The sequence below is a fragment of the Paroedura picta genome, chromosome 10 (genome assembly GCF_049243985.1).
Source record: "Paroedura picta isolate Pp20150507F chromosome 10, Ppicta_v3.0, whole genome shotgun sequence".
Taxonomy (NCBI): Eukaryota; Metazoa; Chordata; class Lepidosauria; order Squamata; family Gekkonidae; genus Paroedura; species Paroedura picta.
The window spans coordinates 2,907,414-2,932,323 of NC_135378.1; the positions used below are offsets into that span (position 1 = coordinate 2,907,414).

Genomic DNA, 24,910 nt, shown 5'->3' on the forward strand with positions numbered 1-24,910 from the left:
CTCTTCTGGTAGAACATGCACAATCTCCGTCCTTTATTGTTCTGACATCCAATAAGCAACCAAAGGTTATAATGGCAGCCCAGTCAAGGCCAACGATACCCACTCAAACTCTCACGGGGAGTCAGTGCACCATGAGAAGAGTCAAAAGGGAGCCACTCTCCAGGCAGACTCTGATGTGAGGATAAGGCTGCTCTGAAGCTCACATGCCTTGATGGGTCAGTTTGAGGGGGCAGGTAGTCAAGAGGGCTCTCCTGTCCTGCTTCTACTTATAGGCTGCACTTCCTGGCCCTCAGTTAAAGAGGCGGAGGGAGGGCAGGAACACAGGAAGACCAAGGGGTCGCTGCTGGGCAAGGACTTCCTCCTGCACTGCAGCTGGCCCAAGTTGGATCCGTGGAAACAGAAGGAGTCATTACATGTAGCCCTTGTCCTCTGGATCCCGTGTTCTGCTTGCACTGTCTATTTCAGCACCCCTTCCACAGTACGAACTGCCCCACTAGAGCAAAAAGCAGGCATGTGAGAGAACTGCTTCTTATAAAGGAACAAATTTGACTCCAGCAGCACCTTTAAGACAGCAATGTTTTATTCCGGGTATATCGTGTGTATGGAAAAGCTTATAAGCAGAATTAGACTTGGTGGGTCTTAAACAGGCCACGGGACTCAAACTTTGTTTTGCTGCTTCACACCAACAAGGCTACCCACCTGAATTTTCTTTCAAGAGAGTTTTCTTTGTACTCATGGCAATTAATAGAAAGCCACACCATCATTTTTTTTAAGGCAAAGGAGTTTAAAATTCAGTTACAAAAGCTGGCCACGTCCTGACAGTGCCCCTCAGGGAACCCAGTGGGGAGTTTGGGCTGCGAGCCCCTTGATCAGACAAGAGAAGTCCGGGGGAAACGAGGTTCTGTAATGGCCCTTTTGGGCTTGCTGAGTAAACAAGTCCTAGTCTGCTCAGTCATGTCCAAGCCATCCTGGGGCGGAGAGGGAAGGGGTCTAATCACACAGCCCACGTTGTTTCCGAGTTTATCCTGCTCTTTAGCAAGGCAACACCTACGCTGGGGGGTCCCTACCTTCCTGACGCTGTAAGCCCCTTCACTGTAGGGTGGATGCAGCCACAAAATGGCCGCCATAGGAGGTGGAGCGAGCCACAAGACAGTGGCTTGCCAACTTGCCTTCAGGGAAGGTCGTGTGGTGGCAGCAGCTGCTGCCAATCTCCTAAAAAATCTGCATAGCTAGTCAAACCTCCAATGGCCAATCAAAGACTTGCTAGGTAAAAGCCCCACCTGGCCCCACCCACTTCCTAAAAACCCTTGGCAGGTGCCAGGAAGGTGTTGGCGGGCATCATACCTTCCACAGGCACTGTGTTGGGGACCTCTGACCCACATGATCCCCATTCCAGTTGACCACAGTCTCAAGAGGCTGTCAGAGGTCTGACACATGACCAAAGTTGCCAGGAACTGTTCCTGGCTAGATGCGCACCTGTATACATGCAAGTCAGCATCAATCCCAGGGCAGCCATGGCCCTGTGGGGGCTCTGCACATTCACACGGTCCACACTCAGCTTCACGAGGGACTCACTATCCAGCCGAGAGAGCTGCTCTGAAAGAAGCAGCCGCTCCAAGCCTCTCAGGACGCAGTGATAAATAATGGAGGGCGTGGACTCCTCACTTCCAGACAGCAACACTCCACACATCTGGAACACAAGAGAAAGTGAACACTCCCATGCAGCACCAAGACAAGGAGCCCGCACAAGACGTAGGAAGCCGCAACCTCATCCTCAGAGGGAGGTAACTGTTGTGACTTGCCACGAGACCCTTTGCTAGAGGGGGAACTAACAAAGCCGAATACATAAACAAGCATGAAGAGAGAACCCGGGCACTCACCCCCAGCACATCCCATTGACTGAGTGTTCTCATGAATTCTGCCTAAACAGGAGAACTGCGAATCTTTCTCCATCTGGAAAGAACCACCACGAGTCTGTAGATGTGCTTCCATTGTCACCCCAAATAAGAGCACCACACAGAAGAAACAAGCTCTAGAGAACCAGGTGCAACAGGGCCAGGAATAGCAAAGAATGCAGGGAAATGTGCCAACTCAAGGCCACACTCTACCCCTGCAAAAGCAAAGGCAGCTGTGAAATTCAGCTCCAGGCAGGGTCAATAGAGTGACCAGGATTCTCCCATATGCATTTGAATGTGTGTGAAATTCAGACTAATCAAGGCACAGAAAAGGCCTCAGGGGCACAGGGCACTATCAGCAAGTAGTGGCCATTTGTTTGGGTCTGTATTCTAGCAGTCTCAACCCTGCCAATTTTGTATCCAGTCCATTGCACTTCTCGAGGTCAAGATAAACTCAGCATGCAGAAATACCTGTATAATTCCTGAAGAGAATTCAGGCCCAACATCAAGTGGGTAGTTTTCTATTAAATAGAAGGCCACCGCACACATTACTAAGATGTGTTGCTGGTTGTGGACATTCACACAGCTGCAAGAACAGGCAGAAAACACAAATCATCATCAGTATGCTGAAATCCCATCTTCTGTTAAAATCTCTTTTGAGTTGGGTTTTGGGGAGCTGATTGGAACATCTATGTCTGCAGATCCCAGAGTTTAACAGTTGTTGCACCAGTGAGTGAAAATGCCAATTCAAGCAGGCCATAGAGTTTGGTCACATCTGGGCACAACTGCACAATACAAATGCAGGACACTTACTGGGCTATGCCCTTCAGATTGGAAAGTAGATATTCTGTAATGGTGGGAATCAGCTGTTTGGCAGTTTCATCAAGGAGGTCACATTCCAGGATGTAAAGAATGCCATGCAGGGCTCCTATGCGGCTTGGCAGATGAGTGCTACGCAGTGTGGACTCCAGCAGTCGACTCACGGGCTCAGCTACAGCTTTATCCTGGCAGATGCAAAACAAAACACCAAAACTTTCTGGGAATCAGTAAGCAAGTTGGTGACACTTTCCAGCTACAAGTGGCAATCAAACAGGGAGAAGGCAAGAATATTATTTGCTGTTTTTTCCCCCCTGGAACACTTGTTAATTCCTGGTGGGGTTTTTTGGGGGCAAGGCAGAATTCCTTGGGAACTAAAAGTCGAAATGAGGTTGTGATGGGCCAACGTAGTTAGGAGCCCAAAACAAGTTATACAGAACCTGGGAATCCCTAGTGGGAGGGAGGGAGGGAGGGGCCTTGGGGGGTTCTGAAGGAGAGAATTCCAAAAAGGGCAGCTAGTCAGAGAGAGAGAGAGAGACGGGGGATTGGCAAGAAGTCTGAGGTGGAGGTTTGGTGGAAGAGGGAGGATACAGGGAAACTGTCTAGGCCAAACAAGGTCACACGTCTCAGAATGACAGGGGAACCACAGCTGCCAAAGTATTCACAGGCAATAAAAGCTACTTGTGGGCTTAAGGAGAGCCCAGGTCTCTGACAGGTTGAAACACTGGTCTTACTGAAGGTTCTTCTCTTCAGTGGGCCAAAGTCATCCAAGGACAGCTAGGTCACACCTCTGCTCGCTCAGGTACGGCTATTCAAATGAATAGGGTGGACTTATCTAGGTGACCAAGGGCTGGCTTTCCAGTTTTTTTACAAGCTCCTGCATAGACTTGGCAGCTCTGATGTGCTGGACTGTCTGAGTCCCATATTTCATGAGCTTGTTCTAAAATCAGTATCCATTGTCTGTATTCCTAAGTTATGTCCCTTTCCTCTCATATCTTCCTTCTTCCTTTGTGTTGCTTGGGTGGGAAGGGGATGACTCCGCTCCACTGAAGAGAAGAAACCTTCAGGTAAGACTAACGTTTCATTCTCCTTCAGAGGGGGAAAACATCCAAGGATAGCTATACTTCCCAGGGTGGGAAACTAAGACAGGCACCTGGAGACCATCCATCAGCCACGCATGTGCTGGACTTCTGCCCTGCTGAGAGCTAGCTCCTCTGAAACTGCTCGGTCCATCTTGTAGAGCCTGACGAAGGTGGAGAAGGATGACCTGCAGATTAGGGATGTGCGCTTCGGCCAAAAAAGGGTCTGTTTGCGCCCAAAGCAGCCAGTGCTGTGGCATGGGGGGGGGGGACGGTGGCGCCAATACGCCAATCAGCATATGCACACAGGCGCAGAGCTCTGCGCCTGCGTGCGGGTGCCGAGTTGCGCACCACTACTGTTGCCGCCCCTCCCTCCCTCCCTCCCTCCCTCCCTCCCTCCCGTGCCGTGGCACTGGCTGCTTCGGGGTGGTGGAGGAGCCCGGAAGCCTTGGGCCAGGACTGTGTGCAGACCTCAGTGTCCTTCCTCTTCTGAGTCCCCAGAGCAGAAGCTTTGGGCAGTGACTCAGAGAAGGCCGTCACATCTTCCTTTGGGCTGCAGAAACTGAGTCTCTGGCCGATGCTTTCATCAAAGATCTGTGTGTTTAAACCGAGGGCAGCTAGCCACAAGCAGTCCACCCAAGTCGAGGGCTATCACAAAACTGGAAGGCTACCCCTTGGTCACCCAGATAAGGCCATGCAATTCAAAGCGGCTTCCAGTTGCCTTCCCTTCCCTCTCCCCTGAACAGACACCCTGTGAGGGAGGGGAGGCTGAGGGAGCCCTGAGATTCCTGCTCGGTCAGAACGGCTTTCGCGGGGCTGCAGAGCGGTTAGGAGTGCGGACTTCTAATCAGGCGAGCCAGGTTTCAATCTGTGCTCCCCCACATGCAGCCGCGGAGAGCGGTACATGAATATAATAAATAAACAATGACTTAAAAGTTTTAAAAAATACCATTCCAAGAACAGCAGCTGCTTTACACGTCGCTGGGACCAAATATTGAACAAGAATTTCATCTTCTGAGGGATGCATCTTCCGGAGCTCTGTTAATGTTGTGTACATCATCTCAAACTGATTCCGTTCTGTAAATAAGTCAGATACTGCCAAAAGCTGCAAGTACAAAACGTTATGTTTAAAATAGGAGCTTGCAATTAGTCATTTTCATGTAGCAACCACAGATGCTATGACAAACTGTGACTCAGCTGCCATCAGGCACAAACCCAGCTTGTTGAATCTGACTCTGTTTCAAGTGTGCAACTCTAGAAAAAGATCTGCCTCCCAACAGATTTACATGCCCTGGCAACTTGCCTCCCCTTTTATCTCCCTCTGGTTGGCTTTGTTATGTAATCCCTATCCTAGCTTCAGAGGGAGAATGCCACTGAGACACAACGTGCCACTGCTTGAACTCAAACCGGGTGGCCCCTGCTTAGGCCAGAAATAGTGTCATCATCCAAAGCCCAGGGAAACAGAGCAGTCTGCACTGAACTGGAGTTGGGGGTGCCTTCCTCTGAGGCATGGCCCTGTCCTGGCCGGTGCAGCTCATCTCCAGCATCTTGTCTAGAGAAGGGTAAATGGCTGGGCTGTCCAGGCGTGTCTGTCAGCCGAACGGGACTATTCAATGGACACAGTCTACAAGTTCTGCCACTGCTCAAAACATGTTACAACATTTTAAATGTTGTACCAATTTAGCATAGAAACCTAGAGATGAAAGGGGCCATGGAGGCCATCTAGTGCAACCCCCTGCTCAATGTGGGATCACCTGAAAGCATCCCAGTCAGAGTAGTTCAGCAGTGGAATAGGCTGCCTAAGGAGGTGGTGAGCTCCCCCTCACTGGCAGTCTTCAAGCAAAGGTTGGATACACACTTTTCTTGGATGCTTTAGGATGCTCTGGGCTGACCCTGCGTCGAGCAGGGGGTTGGACTAGATGGCCTGTATGGCCCCTTCCAACTCTAGGATTCTGTGATTCTGTGATTCCGGATAGTCCCTGCTTGAAGACTGCCAGTGAAGGGGAGCTCACCACCTCCTTAGGCAGCCCCTTCCACTGCTGAACTAGAATCACATAATTTGAAGGGGCCACACAGGTCATCTAGTCCACCCCCCACTCAATAGAGGATCAGCCTCAAGCATCCAGGATAAGGATCTGTACAGCCGCTGCCTGAAGACCACCAGCGAGGGGGAATTCACTCCTGAGGCAGTCAATTAGCAGATAGCATGATTAAGAAATGGCATTTCTAATGCAAACACATGATTGCTGCTGGGCTTTAAATCCAACGTTTTCCTCATTCTTGCACATTCTGAAAGACTCAGCCATGAAGTTGACACTAAAAATGTGAATGCTTACAGATCGAACAACTTCACTGATCAGGATAACAGGAGTTCTCTTGCTGGGGCTTGAAGGCAGGATCCACTGAGTGTACAGCTCCAGCAAGAACTGGGAACAAGAATGTATATCCACGCCCGCACGGTGTTTCCTGTCATCAGAGAGAAAGAAGTTGAAGATGCTCCACCAGCACCAGCACCGCACGGGCCAATCTGTACAATGGAGGATCCCCCTTGAACTCAATCTCTAAGAATCACAAGTATTTGAAAGTTATTGAAGTGGCAAATGAAAGGTTTCAGAAACCTGGAATTGATGGGAGAGGACGGGGGTGAAGAAGAAGCAGGTATCTCACTCTCATCATCTTCATCTTCATCCCACTCTTCTTCCCGCAATGGAGTGATGTTATTTCCTAGCCACACGGAGTGGATTGAGACCTTAGGTGACAAAATGTAAGACAACACTTTTAGTTATAAACTTATACATACTTAATTCACATCAAAACCCACCCTTCAAAATGCGCTTTGGTTTCTACCCTCCCAGCATGTCCTGCTGCCTTTGTACAAGGCACCCAGTTGTCCCTTCCAGCTGGTCTTGGCCCATATGCCGCTCTTCTACTCGTGGCATCACTCACCAAACCAAACTGGACATGGAATCGTCTAAAAACACTCACGCATTTCCCCCACTCATGCCAGGAGAGCTGGCTTATATTGGGGAGAAAACCAGACTGGGCTCATTGCCCCCCAGGTTGGTCACTATTAGCCTAACCTGAGAGGGCTCTGAAGAGAAAGGGAACAGAACATCCTAAAGAAAGCTCTGCAGGCAGCTGTCCACAAAGCCACAGGAAAGGGAGCCTGGAGACTAGACTGCTGTGCAGGCAATCCAAGGCAAAAAGGTGGAAGCCATTTTTCAAATATCCTCTTCTGCACACAAGACGACCTTCCACAGACGTGAGGATAATCCAGGTGCCCAGAGGTTCTGTTTTGAACATGCAAGTTAAAATGCACATAACTTGCACACTGAAGGACAACCTGCTTGTAGTTTTTTGGACCGAGTACTTTAAGTGTGACTGTCAGATTGATAGAAAGAGCTGGGAGTCTGCTTGGCGCCCTTGTGCCAGACACCCTGCCAGGGCTATTAGGAGGCAGATGCTGGAAGATGAGAGCTAGGACTGTCCCCCCTGAGGTCACAGAGGTATAAAAATTGCTTGCTACAAGAGCCAAATATGACAAATATCACAGTGTCAGGCGGGGCTTTGTGCCAGGTATAGGAGATATAAACTTTATAAAGGACACAGGGAAATCCAACTAAAAATCATAGAATCATATGATTTTGGAAGGGGCTATACAGGTCATCTAGTCCCACTCCGTGCTCAAGGCAGAATCAGCCCCAAGCATCCAGGAGAAGGATCTGTCCAGCTGCTGCTTGAAGACAGCCAGTGAGGGGGAGCTCCCCACCTCCTGAGGCAGCCCATTCCACTGATTAACTACTTGGACTGCGAAAACATTTTCCTCCTGATATATAGCCAATATCATTCTACAAGTATTTTAAACCCACTGTTGTGGGTTCAGTCATCTGCTGCCAAAAATAACACTCTTGAGCTATTTAGATGACAGATTGTTTGTGTGCTTGCAATGGTGTTTGGCTGACTGACTGATCCACACTCTTGCAGTACGTCCTTACATACTCTCCCTGATGTCCACCCTCCCACTTCCACTGCCCTTTACGGACCAGCGCGGGGACAGTTTACAGGGACCTAATGCCCAGCCTCTGTCATCTGCTTCATGCTTAACATCCCTGGCTCAGGAGGGTAGGAGGCAAAGAGGGGCTGATCTCGATTTCACAAATCCTGGCACATTGGGCATGGCTCTGACAAGCTCTCACAGCACTTCTGTCCTGCCACTGGCCATGCATAAACCAGCCAACCCAGAGAGTAACACAGCAGAGGATGGGTGATCCAGCTGTGGGGCTGGTATACTGCACAGATTTAAAGGACATAAAATTCTCCTTCCCTGAAGAAAATTAGTTGCACTGTAATACTGACAGGCACAGTTATTCAGATATCTTCTACCATATTTTTCCCTGCTGCCTTCCAGCTCTTGCCACAAACGTTGTCTAACAGATGGATTTCACATGGATGCCTCCTTGTGACAAGACTGAGGCGGCACAGAGGGACAAATCCTGCATGGCCCTGGCAGGCTCCAGCGCCAAGAGGCTCCTCCTACTGCACATGGCCCAAGGAATGGTGCTGGTTCTGCAGGGCAACAAAACGAAGCAAAGGCAGCATCCATGGACAGCACTGCCATGCCACAATCTAAGTCTTCCCTTAGGCTGCTTCTGAAACTGCAAGGGCAAGGATTTTCTGGTATGTGTACAAACCTGTCCTAATTTATAACCCATGTTTCCTATTTCACGCTCGGTATTGATTTGCAGTAGAAATTTTTGATGGCTGATAAGAGCACCTAAAAGAAAGACAAAACAAAACTGTTTCAGAATAAACCAGGACATACCCTGATGAAACATTTCAGAGTGAGGTGAAGTTGAAAAAAGGCAGACCACCTTGTGGGGCATTCACAAACAAGGCTGGGTCAAGAAGCACAAATGAGCTCTTAACCAGATCAGCGAATGATAGATTAATAATTTCAGTGAATCCCCTCGACCCACTCGGCCTTCCACTCAAGCAGTGGCTGCCTTTGCCTGGATTAAGTTTCATCTTACTTATTCTTAGGCACTGATTCAGAAGTGACCCAGCTTTGAGAATGACAGTTGTGGGCATCATTTATGAGTGCCAACTCAAAAGGCCCTTGCGTGGTCTGTGTCCCACAGACCTGAGGGACCGCCTTTCGCCCTATGCTCCCCGTAGAGCTTTATGCTCTGCGGGTGCAAATCTTCTGATCATACCTGGCCTCAAACAGGGCCAGGGCCTTTTCAGTCCTGGCCCGTCTGGTGGAATGAGCTCCCGGAAGAGCTACGGGCCCTGCGGGAGCTTCTGGCATTCCACAGGGCCTGCAAGACGGAGCTCTTCCACCAGGCCTATGGTTGAGACCAGCGCACTAAGGAAGATCTAGACCAGGGGTAGTCAAACTGCGGCCCTCCAGATGTCCATGGACTACAATTCCCAAGAGCCCCCTGCCAGCGTTCGCTGGCAGGGGGCTCCTGGGAATTGTAGTCCATGGACATCTGGAGGGCCGCAGTTTGACTACCCCTGATCTATACCCCCCAGATATACTTGCAGCAGCTGAATCATCCTACAGGTCCAGCCTTCACTTCTCAACAAGGATGTCTGCTTGAAGGATAGATGTAGGATCTGGCCTCTGCTGTGAGGTATTTCAGAAACTGCTAGGCTAAAAAAAAAACCCCTTCTGTTTCAGGAGGGGCTGTGGCACATAGTAGAACACCCATCTTGATATTGCCTTAAAGAAATCACTGATGCCCTAAATTTGGCAACAGAGTAACTGGTATCTGCCAAAAGAAAAGCGTGAATCCAGGATTCAGCCAGAAGCTGGTATGTTATCAAAATATTCATGATACAACATCTGAATATAGTTCCATTGATTGCAAATTATACAATCTACAGCCTCTATTCCATCAGCCCAGCAGCAGCAGCAGCAAAAGCAATCCAAGAATGGGGTTTTAGCAAAGCACCTCCTCAGTTCTGTGCTTGGCAAACTGTTTTCCTCTCCTCCACTTGATCCTCACAACAATGTAAATTAGGCTGAGAATATGTGACTGGCCTGAAAGCTTCCACAACACAGTGGGGATTTGAACCTCAGCCTCCCAGATCCCAGACAGATACGCTACCCATAATGCAACACGAGGGACTGACAGTATGAGGAGGGAATGCAACAGTAGGGAATTTAAGAATGAGGAGAGGGAGAAATTACTACTACAAAATTGAACATGCATGCCATGGGGTGACTGCAGTCTAGACTGATCATCTTCAGCACTTCCTGATAGTTCATATTCCTAATCATAATAAAGGAAAGGCCAAGGGACACAAAAAAAGAATTGATTCTTATATGCCGCTTTTCTCTACCCGAAGGAGTCTCAAAGCGGCTTCCATTCACCTTCCCTTTCCTCTCCCCACAACAGACACCCTGTGGGGTGGGGGAGGCTGAGAGAGCCCTGAGATTACTGAAGAAGAAGAAGAAGAGTTGGTTCTTATATGCCACTTTTCTCTACCCGAAGGAGTCTCAAAGCAGCTTACAATCTCCTTTCCTTTCCTCTCCCCACAACAGACACCCTGTGAGGGAGGGGAGGCTGAGAGAGCCCTGATATTACTGAAGAAGAAGAAGAAGAAGAAGAAGAGTTGGTTCTTAGAGGCCGCTTTTGTCTACCCGAAGGAGTCTCAAAGTGGCTTCCTCTAGGAATAGTTCCTGCAACGCAGCCAGGCACTCGTGGCACCTGGCGATGGAGATGGAGGAGAGGATGATCTAGTCTCGGAGACTTCATTCATCCAGATGCTTCCCCCGAATAAAACCTGAGGAATTATCTGGGCATGAAGAGATTCAGTAGCTGCAGTTATATTCTGCCTCGTTTTGCATAAATGTGATGGTTTTCCTGCCATCAGAAAAGTGGAAAGTGAACTTGTACAGACTAAAGATGTGCTGCAGGGAGCCTGATACAGACGAAGGTATCTGCAAGGGGCACAGGCAGCTTGCCTGGACAGGGGGAACCCCTAAATGGTCAAGAAGAATGTTAATATGACTTGAGCTAATTGGCCATGCTTATCAAACAAATATACAGAGTGGTTGATGAGATTAGGACCTAATAAAAATATGTCTCCGGGGCAGCCTGGCACACTCAGTTTTGAACATGAGTCACAGTGGCATCCTTTGAATGGCAGCAACTATTAAAATAGTAGAGCCTCTTGTGGCGCAGAGTGGTAAGGCAGCCGTCTGAAAGCTTTGCCCATGAGGCCGGGAGTTCAATCCCAGCAGCCGGCTCAAGGTTGACTCAGCCTTCCATCCTTCCGAGGTCGGTAAAATGAGTACCCAGCTTGCTGGGGGGTAAACGGTCATGACTGGGGAAGGCACTGGCAAACCACCCCGTATTGAGTCTGCCATGAAAACGCTAGAGGACGTCACCCCAAGGGTCACACATGACTCGGTGCTTGCACAGGGGATACCATTACCATTACCATTATTAAAATAGTATTTTGAACGAATTCTCTGGCCTGGATGTGGCATTGGATCTCCTCCCACAATCATTAACAATGAACCTAAACTCCCTAATGCTGGGTGTATCGAACAAACCTTAAGAGAGTTTTATAGTTGTAACTGAAAAAAGGTAAGTTTTTACTGTATGAGCATAATTAAATGGAAAACTCAGATACATGATGTTGTTACAGCCCGAGGAGAGCAGTCCAAGAATTACCTCAGAACCAACAAACAGGGGCCCCGGGCACTGAGATAAACTGAAGTTAGTCTTCATGGAGGAAACGTAGGAAGCGTTCAGAAGGAGATCATGCGCAGGCAACCACTGGCAAAGGCAGTCTGGCCGAGAGAGACCAGAGTAGTCCCCCCCCCCCCCAATCACTATATTTTGGGTGCAAATACTCTTTCCCACATTCAGTTCATTTGGTCAGTGACAGTGTAAAAACAAGAGACAGTATGTCTGAGCAACACAAAGGTGTTGAAGCTCTGACAGGTTGTGTTTACATTCTATTCAGGAACACAACGGTAAGGCATTAAGATTCTCTGCACATTAAGAGTCCTCTGCACATTAAGAGTCCTCTGCCCTTCAGAGGGCCAGAGAATGACCAGACACACTAAGGGAGTACAACTCAACCTCAGGAGAAACCAACGACATGGGCAAAAACCAACCAAATTGACATGAGCCAGGCATGGCACATGACAGAAGTAAGCCACTGTCTGTTTTTTATGATCTGGCCAAGTAATGCTTTCTTGACCTGCTTATATGAAATGATTTCTGACTTGTCTTTTAAAGCTCTGATTAAGTCATGTTTTCGCTGACCTGTTTATAAACTGTGTCTTAATTGTGTAATGGTTTCTTCACAGCTCCTCTACTGGCAGGTGGTCTATCATCATTGCCTTGCTAGCTGACTCTCCCTGGTCTGATCTATGCTTTTAGGAATGCATGGACTGTCTGATAGACCAATGGTCTGATGCAGTATGAGGTAGCTGCCTATTTTGAACATACCTGTACTGGATGGAGACAGAGATGGAACAGGATCCCAGGCTTGATAGAAATGGTGGGTAACAATGTTATCTCTCTTAGATGCCATTTCCTGGATTTCTTGTTCCACAATTCCCCGGATGACATTCAATTTCCTTCCAAACCTGAAGACAGTTAAAAGCACATTTTACAGTTAAGTAAATCATGTAATACAATGCTATTGTTTAAAATAATATCTCTAACCCGCTCCTACGGAGCGGATTAAATAATTCGTTAAGGGCCCCGAGGGTGGGCCCTGTCCATGATGAGAAAGGGTGCCGATAGGCCCCTTTCCCCACACTGACAATCGGAGGGCCGAAGCGCCTGCCGATTGGGCCCTCCGATTGTCAGTCTGGCAGCAAGGGACCAATTGCAAACAGTGCGGCTCGCAATTGGTCCCTTGCCACCGGACTGCCTAATCGGGAGGCGCGAAGCAAGCAGCCAACCGCCGCCATTTCCTCCGTTGCGGCCCGCGCCGCCACTCGCTCCCTCTCTGCATGCCCACGAAGGGCCAGCCGCTGCGGCCCTTATGCTGCTGCCTCCTCAGGCACAACTCCACCGGGCACACATGCCTGGGAGCGGCCTGCGCTGCCACCCACAGCTGCCACGGACGCCCGAGCCCCACCCGCCGTACCGACGACGCTCGCTGAAACAACAACACACGCTCTGCCCGGCCTCCGACCCGCTTCCCACGCTTATCGGCACCCTTCCTCATCACGGACAGGGCCCGCCCTCGGGGCCCTTACCGAGTTATTTAATCCGCTCTTTTTTTTTGCCAAAATCCCATCATTCAGAACATGGCGACAGGGTGCTTACAGTGATTGCACAGAGTGAGCTTGACCTGTGAATCCCTGCACCCAAGACAAGGCACTAGTGTTAATCTGTAGTGTTAATCTGTTAATCTGAAATAGCTTGGGCCCAAGTGGACTCAGGGAGCTTGCTCACTTGCTGGAGAAACTCAACTGGTGGGAACCTGCATTCAGCCTTGCTGTTTGCAACTCACTTCTTAGAATCATAGAGTTGGAAGGGACCTCCTGGGTCATCTAGTCCAACCCCCTGCACTATGCAGGACACCCACAACCCTCTTGCTCCTCCACTGTCACCTGCCACCCCCTTGAGCCTCCACAGAATCAGCCTCTCCCTCAGATGGCTCTCCAGCCTCTGTGTAAAAATCTCCAAAGATTTTTTTGTTTAACATCACTCAGTTTACCCAGATCTAACTTCCTTTCCAAGACCCTGGTTCAGCATGTCTGGGAAGTGTGAGGCAGATCTTAAAGGGGGGGGGGGGGATTTGCTTGCAGAGAGGTTTTTGCCACATATTTCTTCACACTGCAGCCCCCTAAGTTACACTAGGGATAGGACTTTCTTTGGAGGCCTTCCAGATTGAATTGTTTCTTCCCCCTTTTATTCCTTAAGGCCTTTTTAGTTAATATTTTGTCCCAGGTGCTTGTACAACCTTAAAGGCTACAGTCACCTCGAGAATTTCAATGGAAACAGAAAGGCCTAATACACAAACATCCATACCTGGTATCCAGAGCTTTTAACGTTTTGTTCCGAGGCTGCTGTTCCACGCTGCTGACTGCAGGATGGCCTGCAACTGGAATGGTCAGTGCACTCAAGACCAAGGATGTTATGGCTTGAACAGCAAGGACATTTATTTGGGTCCTTTCTGTGTCTTCCTGAAGAAATTAACACACCAATTTAAGATCCCCAATTTAAAATGCAAAGCTGCACAGTTCTTGTATTCAGATAGTAACACTCTCCTCCAACTTCCAACAAAAGAGCATCAAAACTCTTACATTGTACAGAAATCACAGCATCTACTCCTGCTCCTCCTAGAAATCACCCTGTGTGTTTTCAGAATCGATGGCTAATATGACCCATAGAGAAAGAGAACAGACTGTATGGTGCATCTTCCAAAGGGCAGAAAATGGGCACCTGAACTGAACTTCACCTAACAGCAAAAGCTGCACAGGGCCTTGGCTGCTTCGCCACTTTAAAAGACCTTGGGAGGCCCGGCCAGTGACTGACATTAGCTTCTTTTGGTATAGACACTGCCACAGAGAGAGACTTACTTCAGTCCAAGAAAGGTCTTTTTGAAAAATCAACCTCTGTGTAATACAGACTTTATTTATTTATTTATATTTTTATACCACCCTTCCCTACGGCTCTGGGCGGTTTACATAAAACATTTTGGAACATTTACACAGAACATGTAATTTAATTCAGCCTTCCTAGCTGTAAGAAGCCTTTTTATTTATGGATATTTATGCATGTGTGGATCTGTAACAGACCTCTGAAGAAAATGCCAGTGTCATTTAGCCCTGCACTACGTAGCATGGTTTTCAGGAAAAGTGACCCAAGGTTCCAGGAGCCACTGCCCTCATCACAGTGAGTATATATAAAAATCTTCTCTTTGTCTCAAAATTCTGTTGATGTCCAATTCATGTTGTCCAACTTGTACAATTTGCTCAATCCCGAACCAGATGGACACTTAGATGCCTAGGGGTTGGGGTATGAGTTTGGAGCTTTCTTGCTTTTTATATACCTTTATAGAAGGGCAAGCTAGGAGCAGTTGAGGTTCAGTTGGGGCTCGAGCAGAATTACTCCAGCCTGACATTGATACGCTGGAAGGGGCATCTGGGCAAATCTCTCCCAGACCTGCGAGCTGAAAGCTGGCATTCTAGGCAGAGAATTTGATTACAACTGGGAGTTGGCAAGATGACTTTTCAAGAGCTACAAAAATTTAAATAACCTTAAATATGTTTTCTAGCCGGCAAACATTCTTTAGATTATATTTTATTAAAGGTTGAAATATTGAAAACCTCTAGGATAAGTTACAAAATCACAGGAGGTATGCTTCTTTTGCAGACTGGGTTTGTTAATTTATCTACCATCATGGAATTCACACTGATTGTAATTTTTCTGTGACTTTCTGCATATAGGAAACAACCACCGATGAAAGGGCTACTTTGGTCTACATTGAAAACGGAACAAAATCTAGAGGCCCTTCTGGTTGTTTCATTTATCATTAAAATAGAGATGATATAAATATATAAATATATTGTTAACTGATTTTGATACCCTGGGACAGGTTCTCTCTTTTTCTGTTAGGATATTTATATAGAAGTGCCTGTTTTTTGTGTTCATGTTGCAAGCAGGGGAGGAAAGGCTGTAATTGCCTACACTTCCCGGGAGACTCAGGGAAGGGAGGGGGTCAGACGCCCCAATGAGAAGGGAGGAGTCAGACTCTACCAGGGGGTGGAGCGCGTGAGTATTTACGCTCCAGACCTCCTGGGTAGGGGAGGTCTCTCCAGGATCTCCAAGGGAGAAGGGGCCAATCTCTTCTCCAGAGAGAACGCCCTGTTTGCCCCGGGCCGAGGGACAGGGCCTGGCAGCCCCCAAGGAGGTGGGCCGTAGACCGGCAGGCAAGTGGCCACAGGGGCCACTCTTCAGCAGGGAGTGCAGGGAAAGAGGAGGGCGTTTAGGCATCCATTTAAGTTCTTGCCTGGAGTGTGTCTAAGTGCTTTGGCTTGATTCCATGTGGTGTGCTGGAGGGAGTGTAAATCTCTATCTGAGTGTTAATAGTTCAATAAATTTGAGTTTTGCACATAACCAAGTGGCTGGTGCTCTGGACCACCTAGTCTCCCCCGCTCAGGTACCACTAATGCATTGGGAGGACCCACGGGAGGAAAACCAGGCAAAACTGGGTGGTTGCCAACTCTCCAGGCGGGACCCGAAGATTGATGGTTTTGACCCGAGTACACCCAGCCGAGGGTTTCACTGTCCCTCGGGAAGGGGTATCACAGCCAGTGAGTGGTGGCAGCGATGGACAGGAAGAGAGAGGCCCCACCCAGGGAAAGGGGAAAGGGCTGGAACAGGGCCCACAGGCTCTGTTGAGCAGGTGGCCGGTTCCACCACAGGCTGTAGGCATGACGTGAATGGATATTACACATCAGAGAATGCCAAAACAAAATAACTAACTGGATGACTTTACCTCCTGCTGGTTTTCCTCTTGGTCCATCACAACTGGCTGTGTTACAAGCACACCAAGGAGAGTGGCCCACGTTTCTTCAAACTGCATGCGGTTTATCCATCCTAGGGGAAACAAAACATCATTTACATTCACTACTTTAACTTAGCAGAGTTACACTCGCATGACTGAGCCAACTCACCTGTGGGGACTTCATATGCCACTGAAGAAGCCCTCTTGGGTGGCAAAGGGGCAGGCAGTAAGATATGGTGCTGTCATGGTGGCTCCAATTTGGTAACCCACAGTGTCAACGGAACCGTATCGCCTAGTGTTGCATCTGGCAGAGCCTTAGATGGAACTGTAGCCCAAAGCACCTTTTCCCATAAGGCCTCCTTGAAGCACAGTCAGACCATGCTTTCGCTGTACATTTTGAGCACACTGGGCAGGCATCCAAGTTGTGGGACACACCAAGCCAAAACAGGAAGCAGTCATGCTCGTTTAAATGGGCCATTCTGGCCCCAATTCGAGCATGTCTTGAAAACGGTCCTGGGTGCCATGAGGGGACTGCAGGACAATAATACCGGGGAAATTCCAACTCCCTATTCTGTAGAGGAGAAAGAACCTTCTGGCTCCTCCAACTCCAGATGTCAAAAAATGAGGAAAAGATCAGAAACCACAGTCAGCAAGGCCAACCTGCCTCCTGCCAACAGGGCTATTAGTAAAGCATCTTCCTCTCGCAGAAGTGAAAAAGAAACTGAAAGGGCTATCCCACTGTTGGGACATGTAATGTGGCTGTTGGGCTAGACATTTGTCTTGGGAGCTTTTAAGCTAAGAAAAACTTCCCCATGGTTGGCCAGTCCAATGTGGGATTGCACAGGAAGATGGCAGGTGAATGTTGTGTGCTGGACATACCTAAACCTCTAATTATTGGAGGCTGAACATATTACAAGCCCTGGTGTGGAGTGAGACTCAGAAACTACTTGAATATGAGAGAAGACAATGGAGGTAGGAGAGAAGCTATTCCAGAAAGGACATCCTGGTACTGATAATGTCATTTCCTATATGCAAAATTGGTTTGAATACGTCAAACTGCAAAGATATCTTCCAACAGGCCTACTAAAAAGAGGAAGTTTGCCCATTTGGTATCTGCATCTGAATTTATTTTAAAGAAGAAGTATGAGGTCCAGAAAAATCTTCCAATGAAGAATGCTGAATATATGCTGACTGAGAGAGGACACTCCAGCAACCCTGGGCTGCTGCAGACCCTCCTATAACGGGTGACCTTCCAAACCCTTCCCTGGGCTGATTTCTCTCCTTCACCCTTTTGCCCAGTCAGGAATTGTCCAGGGCATTGTTTCAGCATCGGCCTCAACCTGGGTTGTTTCCTCTCCTCCCCTGGGTGGGGCCCGGAGGTGTGACTGGTTCTACTTGGCTGCTGAACTTGATTACTTAGGCCAGAGTCTGCATCACTGCCTTGCCTGTTCCTGGCATGCCCAGGGAGGGATGAAGTGGCTGCCAGCAACATGTCGCTTGCTTTTCTTTTAGTTTAACAATATAACTTAAAAAATGGCAAATGAAATGGTAATTAAAACACTCAATTTTTTAAAAGTATGTTTTTTAAACAGAGCTTTCTTTTTGTATGCCATGGTAAAGCCCCCCGATTTAATCTAAAAACTGACACAGCAGCATGGATAACAAGGTTGCACTTACCTTGTTCATCCAGTGGTCTTCTATGCAGGCATACATGGGACTGCAATTCAGCAGGCCTGCTGGGGAGAGGAGCTACCAAGCGTTTAGATGAAAATCGGACTCCCTCCCGTGCCAGATCACGGGAGGTGATGGTACCGCTTTACTCTGCTCTGGTTTGGCCTCTCTTGGAGTACTGTGTTCAGTTTTGAGCACCACAGTTGAAGAGGGATGTAGACAATCTGGAGCATGTCCAGAGGAGGGCAACAAAGATGGTGAGGGGTTTGGAGACCAAGAGGGAAGGTTGGGGGAGCTTGGTCTGTTTAGCCTAGAGAGGAGACGGCTGAGAGGGGATTTGATAACCATCTTCAAGTATTTAAAAGGTTGCCATATGGAGGATGGAGCAGAATTGTTCTCTCTTGCCCCAGAGGGACAGACCAGAACGAATGGGATGAAATTAATTCAAAAGAAATTCTATCTAAACCTCCGGAAGAAGTTCCTGACAGTCAGAGCGGTTTCTCAGTGGAAAAGGCTTTCTGGGGAGGTGGTGGGTTCTCCATCTTTGGAAATTTTTAATCAGAGGCTGGAGAGCCATCTGACGGAGAGGCTGGTTCTGTGAAGGTTCAAGGTGGTGGCAGGTTAGTGTGATTGAGTGATAAGTTTTTGAGTGTCCTGCATAGTGCAGAGGGTTGGACTAGATGACCCAGGAGGTCCTTCCAACTCAATGATTCTACTGGGAAGGGTGACTTTCTCGCCCAAAGTCATCTGATAGAGGGCATGGGACAGAGGCGGCCAGAGATCTTGCAGTAGGGGGCGTGGAGCGGTGGCATGGCGCTGGCCTCCTCTGTGCCGCCTCGAAGCTTACGGAGGTGGCACCGAGGAGGCCAGCGTCCCAGGAGAGGTGGTGGCAGCGGCTGGAGCAGCAGCATGGCGATGGCGCTGGCCTCCTCCATGCTGCCTCAGTGAGCTCCGAGGCGCCACCGCAACCCCCCGGGGAAAGGCCAAACGGGAAAGGCCAAAGTATGATCTAGTAGGCATCACAGAAACTTGGTGGAATGATTCTCATGACTGGAATGTAATGGTGGATGGATATGAACTGTTCAGAAAAAACAGAATATATCGAAGAGGTGGAGGAGTGGCACTGTATGTGAAGAAAGGGTTTACTTGTCAGGAAATTCTAGTGAAGGAGAGCATATCTACAGTGGAAAGCATCTGGGTGAAAATAAGCAAGGGGAAAACAAACAGTGTGGTGGTTGGTGTCTGCTACCGACCGCCTGACCAACGAGAGGATGTGGATGCTGCACTTTGTGAGTAGCTTGAGAAAATATCCAAACGGCAGGACCTTGTCATCATGGGTGACTTCAATTTCCCAGATGTGTGCTGGGAAACAAACTCTGCAAAGCGTCCTCAGTCATGCAAGTTTCTGACCTGCCTGGCTGACAATTTCATTTATCAAATGGTAGATGAACCCACAAGAGGTTCAGCCATACTGGACTTAATACTGACCAACAGGCAAGAGTTGGTGGATGAGGTGAAGGAGGTGGGGACCCTAGGGGGAAGTGACCATGTCCTCATAGAATTCCTTTTGAGATGGGGAGCCAAGGAAGCTTGTAGCCAGACGCGGATGTTGGATTTTCGTAGGGCAAACTTTAATAAACTCAGAGACATGATGAGTGTCATACCATGGACGAGAATGCTGGAAGGGAAGGGAGCATGTGAAGGGTGGGCGCTACTCAAACAAGAGCTATTGCATGCTCAATCAATGACTATTCCAGAAATACGAAAACACTGCAGGAGCTCTAAGAAGCCTATTTGGATGAACAGAGAACTTCAAGAGGAACTAAGAAAGAAAAGGAAAATGTTCAGGAAATGGAGGGAAGGACAGAGCTCTAAAGAAGAGTACCTACAGGTTACTAGGCACTGTAGATCAATCATCAGAAAGGCCAAAGCTGAGAGTGAGCTAAGATTGGCCAGGGAAGCCCATTGTAACAAGAAAAGATTTTTCAGTTACGTGAGGAGCAAACGTAAAGTAAAGGAGGCAATAGGCCCGCTGTTGGGTGCGGATGGACAAACTCTAACGGAAGATGCAGAGAAAGCAGAAAGGCTTAGTGCCTATTTTACATCTGTTTTTTCCCACAGGTCAAAGTGTTTAGGCACATCTAGAGAGATGGCCATAGCCAAAGGACAGTGTCTGGGTGGCAGGTTAACATGGATAGAGAGGTTGTCGAGAGGCATTTAGCTGCACTGGATGAGTTCAAATCCCCTGGTCCAGATGAAATGCACCCGAGAGTACTCAAAGAACTTTCCAGAGAACTTGCACAGCCCTTGTCCATCATCTTCGGAACCTCTTTAAGGACTGGAGATGTCCCGGAGGACTGGAAAAGAGCAAACGTTATTCCGATCTTCAAAAAAGGGAGGAAGGATGACCCGGGAAACTACAGACCAGTGAGTCTGACCTCTGTTGTGGGGAAGATAATGGAGCAGATATTAAAGGGAGCGATCTGCAAACATCTGGAGGACAATTTGGTGATCCAAGGAAGTCAGCATGGATTTGTCTCCAACAGGTCCTGCCAGACCAACCTAGTTTCCTTTTTTGACCAAGTAACAGGTTTGCTGGATCGGGGAAATTTGGTTGATGTCATTTACTTGGATTTTAGTAAAGCTTTTGACAAGGTTCCCCATGATGTTCTGATGGATAAGTTGAAGGACTGCAATCTGGATTTTCAAATCGTTAGGTGGATAGGGAATTGGTTAGAGAACCGCACTCAAAGAGTTGTTGTCAATGGTGTTTCATCAGACTGGAGAGAGGTGACTAGAGGGGTACCTCAGGGTTCGGTGCTCGGCCCGGTACTTTTTAACATATTTATTAATGATCTAGATGAGGGGGTGGGGGACTACTCATCAAGTTTGCAGATGACACCAAATTGGGAGGACTGGCAAATACTCCGGAAGATAGAGACAGAGTTCAACGAGATCTGAACACAATGGAAAAAATGGGCAAATGAGAACAAGATGCAATTTAATAAAGATAAGTGTAAAGTTCTGCATCTGGGTCAGAAAAATGAAAAGCATGCCTACTGGATGGGGGATACGCTTCTAGTTAGCACTGTGTGTGAACGAGACCTTGGGGTACTTGTGGATTGTAAACTAAACATGAGCAGGCAGTGTGATGCAGCGGTAAAAAAGGCAAATGCCATTTTGGGCTGTATCAACAGAGGCATCACATCAAAATCATAAGATGTCATAGTCCCATTGTATACGGCACTGGTCAGACCACACCTGGAGTACTGTGTGCAGTTCTGGAGGCCTCACTTCAAGAAGGACGTTGATAAAATTGAAAGGGTACAGAGGAGAGCGACGAAGATGATCTGGGGCCAAGGGACCAAGCCCTATGAAGATAGGTTGAGGGACTTGGGAATGTTCAGCCTGGAGAAAAGGAGGTTGAGAGGGGACATGATAGCCCTCTTTAAGTATTTGAAAGGTTGTCACTTGGAGGAGGGCAGGATGCTGTTTCTGCTGGCTGCAGAGGAGAGGACACGCAGTAATGGGTTTAAACTTCAAGTACAACGATATAGGCTAGATATCAGGAAAAAGTTTTTCACAGTCAGAGTAGTTCAGCAGTGGAATAGGCTGCCTAAGGAGGTGGTGAGCGCCCCCTCACTGGAAGTCTTCAAGCAAAGGTTGGATACACACTTTTCTTGGATGCTTTAGGATGCTTAGGGTTAATCCTGCGTTGAGCAGGGGGTTGGACTAGATGGCCTGTATGGGCCCTTCCAACTCTATGATTCTATGATTCTATGACCCCTTAGAGGGTCACAACCCCCAGGCTGAGAACCGCTGAACTAGACTAATAACTACTTGGTTCTTACCTTCAAGGCCATACGCAGTCTGGGCCCCGTGTACCCGAGAGACCGTCGCTCCGCCTATACCCCCAAAAAGAGCATTACGCTCCGCCACTGCCAACTGGCTGGTGATCCCTGGCCCCAAAGAAGCACGTCGGTCCTCGAGGAGGGCCAGAGCTTTCTCCATCCTGGCCCCACCTGGTAGAACGAGCTCTGAAAAGATCAGGGCGCTGCCCAAACTCCCACAGGGCCTGCAAAAGAGAGCTCCTCCATGAGGCATTTGCCTGAGACCGACCACAGGTCCCCCCCACCTCTGACATCCCCTCCATGGCCTGAACCAGTCAGTCCTCTCTAGGGGGTTTAGCTTGTTATGTTGTTATTGTTGGGATCACTGAAGCTGTTGTTTAGAACCTCTGTTGGGTTGTTATTGTTGTATTTTGACTATGTTGTATGTTGACTTGTTCCATGTATCCCCCTATGATATTGTATGTAAACCGCCCTGAGCCATATGGAAGGGCAGTATAGAAATAAGATAAATAAATAAATTAAAAAATAAACACTTCTGTTTATTTTTTAAGGTTTCTCTGGCCAAGATGAAATCACAGAGGTAAAGTCCTCTCACTAGCTAGCTAGCTGTCATGAACCAGGCAGGAGATGCCTGGGAGTAGACCGGGAGAATGCCGACTAAACATGAGTCAGGAACTGGGGCTCATGACACGAGCGTCCTTGCCTCACGGTGGCAAAGAAAGGATAGAGGGGAGGGGGCTAGCCCTTCCCATGTCACCTGACACTCTCTGTGAGGGGAGGGACAAGCACTCTTAGGAACTTCTGGAAATTTTCTAAGCTGGCTAGTTCTTTCTCTGTGGCAGGCCCTGTGTGAGACGCAGATACCATGTGGAACTACACTGAGAGCATGAAGGTGAACGGTGACATCATCTGCCTGAGACCGAAGCAACTTCAATGGCAAGGCGACGGAGCCCAAGGGAGGCAAAGGAGAGTGTCTAAGTCAAGGTTTCTTGTGATGCTGACCCTTCTCGGAAGCCCTGGAAAAACCTTCTTTGATTTTTTCGATGTGGGATTTGAGTCAGCTGCTGAAGTGGAGGCCTCAGTCCCCAGTTCCGGAAGCTCTGGAAGGGGCCTGGAAGCAGTCGATGGAGCCCCGTCTTCCCTGAACCTACAAGCCGCCACGGCCTTTCCCCAGAGAGCCGCTTGACCACCCCGAGCCTTCGGAGTCTCTGTCTGTGGCCCCCTCCTCGGAAAGGAGACAGGAGGCGTGCTCACTTTTTAAAAAGCCAGGACACTGTATGGTTAGCAATGTTCTTGCTATTCTCCTTCTTCCTCTTTTTTTTGGATAATTTCTTTTTTACCTCAGAGACCCTGGTGGGAGAGAAGAGACTCGCCAAGGTGTCCCCATCCACCAGCAGCGGAAAGAGAACTGAGGGTTGGGCAGGAAAGTCACCCTCTTCAGCCGGAGGAGGAGGGGTGAGCACTCGGACCCTGTGGATTCTCATATAGAAAGCTCACTAGCTCCCCTCTGTGGCAGGCCAGCAGAATTGCAGCCACACATGGGACTGCACAGAAGCCACAAAGATGAACGTGTTCTATTCAGAATCCAACTAATCACAAGGGCCTAGTGACACTAGGCCAGCCTTTCTCAACTTTTTTGCCATTGAGAGACCACTGAAACATTCTTCAGGAACGCCTTCCAAAGCTGTCAAGAAACCTTAGGGTGTCACAAAACCCTGGTTGAGAAAGCCTGCACTAGACAGAGCACATCAGCAAATGCAATACAGGTTTAGAAGCTCACCCTGGAAGGAAGGAGCAATTCCTAAGTCCAGGTCAGTAATCAGACTTTCTAAAAGTAATTATCATTCAGGTATTTCAGCATCATAGTTTTATCTACCTACCCAGTGTATTAACTCGATAGATGAACTCCTTGAATATTTCTCTCTCTTGAAGAAATTCCACAGGGATTTCTGGGAAAGTTGTTCCAAAATCACCTATAGGTTTTGGGGACCAACCCAGTTTCCAGACCTATTATAATATACAAAGGTAGATAAAATGAGAATAAGCTTTATCTAGGAAGGAGGAGTCGCCTGGCTGCTCTTATTGTTCTCATGGCCGAAGAGAAAGAAGCACACCATCACATCACTACACAGTGACACTTACAAGCCAATGGACTGTTATTCATAAAAGCTTCTGCTTCAACTAAAACGTGGTTGTCCTTAAAGATGTCACTGGACTCAAACTTTGTTCTCCTGCTTCAGACCAACACGGCAACTTGCCTGAATATATTTATCTACAAAAATTGAGTTCAGGAGCACCTTTAAGACCAACCAAGATTTATTCAAGACGCGAGCTTTCGTGTGCAGGCACATAAAACCTCATGCCTTGACTCAATCTTGGTTGGTCTTAAAGTTGCTATTGGACTCAATTTTTGTTGTGCAGATCAACACGGCCACCCACTTGAATCTATACTTATCTACAGTGGGAGAAGTTCATACATCCTTCTGTAACCAACACAATGTTCAGGATTCTGTTCTGGGAGTGGGGAAACTGCCTAGGAGAATATGTATGCACACACTCACACAAATTTCTTCCACTGGTCCCCAAGCAGATGGAAGGTTTTGTGCAGGCACAGACTGGGAAGTGATAATAGCCCTGGAATGAGCCCAGCTGACAAAATCCTACCGATCAGCACTTTAGGAGTCACGAAACTCAACAGCACCCACAGAGGACATGGGCAAGAGACCATTTTGAACTGACACCAACTCCCTTGGAGCGTTCTGACCCAGACATCCCCCGAGGCACCGGCAGAGTTGCTGAGGCTGGATAATCAGCAGTCCTCTGGGGCAGCCGGACGCCAGAAAACCTCCCCTGGAAATTAAGCAGCCAATTCATCCCAACTTTGTGCCCACAGAAGAACTTCTCAACATCAGAGAGATTTCTTATATACGATGACATTCTTGAGCAGTAACTATTATGCAAAACTTATTTATCTTTTAAAACGTTAGTAGCTGCTTATCCACAATCCATTACATTAGTCAGCTGGTGCTAAGAAAAAAAGAAAACCACTAAAATTTGGTAAAGGCTCACTCCCTGCCTAGACCTCACTCCTATTTTGCCTCAC

At 48.2% G+C, this 24,910-nt stretch overlaps 1 protein-coding gene across 4 annotated transcripts in view; it reads right to left on the bottom strand.

Moving 5' to 3' along the window:
* The window catches only part of HTT (huntingtin), a 241,735-nt gene that overhangs the window by 19,574 nt on the left and 197,251 nt on the right, over nt 1-24,910 (bottom strand). For 3 of the 4 annotated variants that reach the window (XM_077301601.1, XM_077301602.1, XM_077301600.1), the window contains 11 exons: nt 23,688-23,814; nt 16,277-16,377; nt 13,804-13,958; nt 12,265-12,404; nt 8,482-8,564; nt 6,409-6,539; nt 6,127-6,256; nt 4,740-4,895; nt 2,709-2,899; nt 2,367-2,481; nt 1,477-1,690 (listed from right to left, as the gene is read on the bottom strand). In XM_077301601.1, the coding sequence (XP_077157716.1) occupies nt 1,477-1,690; nt 2,367-2,481; nt 2,709-2,899; nt 4,740-4,895; nt 6,127-6,256; nt 6,409-6,539; nt 8,482-8,564; nt 12,265-12,404; nt 13,804-13,958; nt 16,277-16,377; nt 23,688-23,814 (1,543 nt within the window). Of the gene's footprint in view, nt 1-1,476; nt 1,691-2,366; nt 2,482-2,708; nt 2,900-3,777; nt 3,955-4,739; nt 4,896-6,126; nt 6,257-6,408; nt 6,540-8,481; nt 8,565-12,264; nt 12,405-13,803; nt 13,959-16,276; nt 16,378-23,687; nt 23,815-24,910 lie in introns of those variants that run through there. The other variant, XM_077301603.1, reaches the window with a different exon arrangement.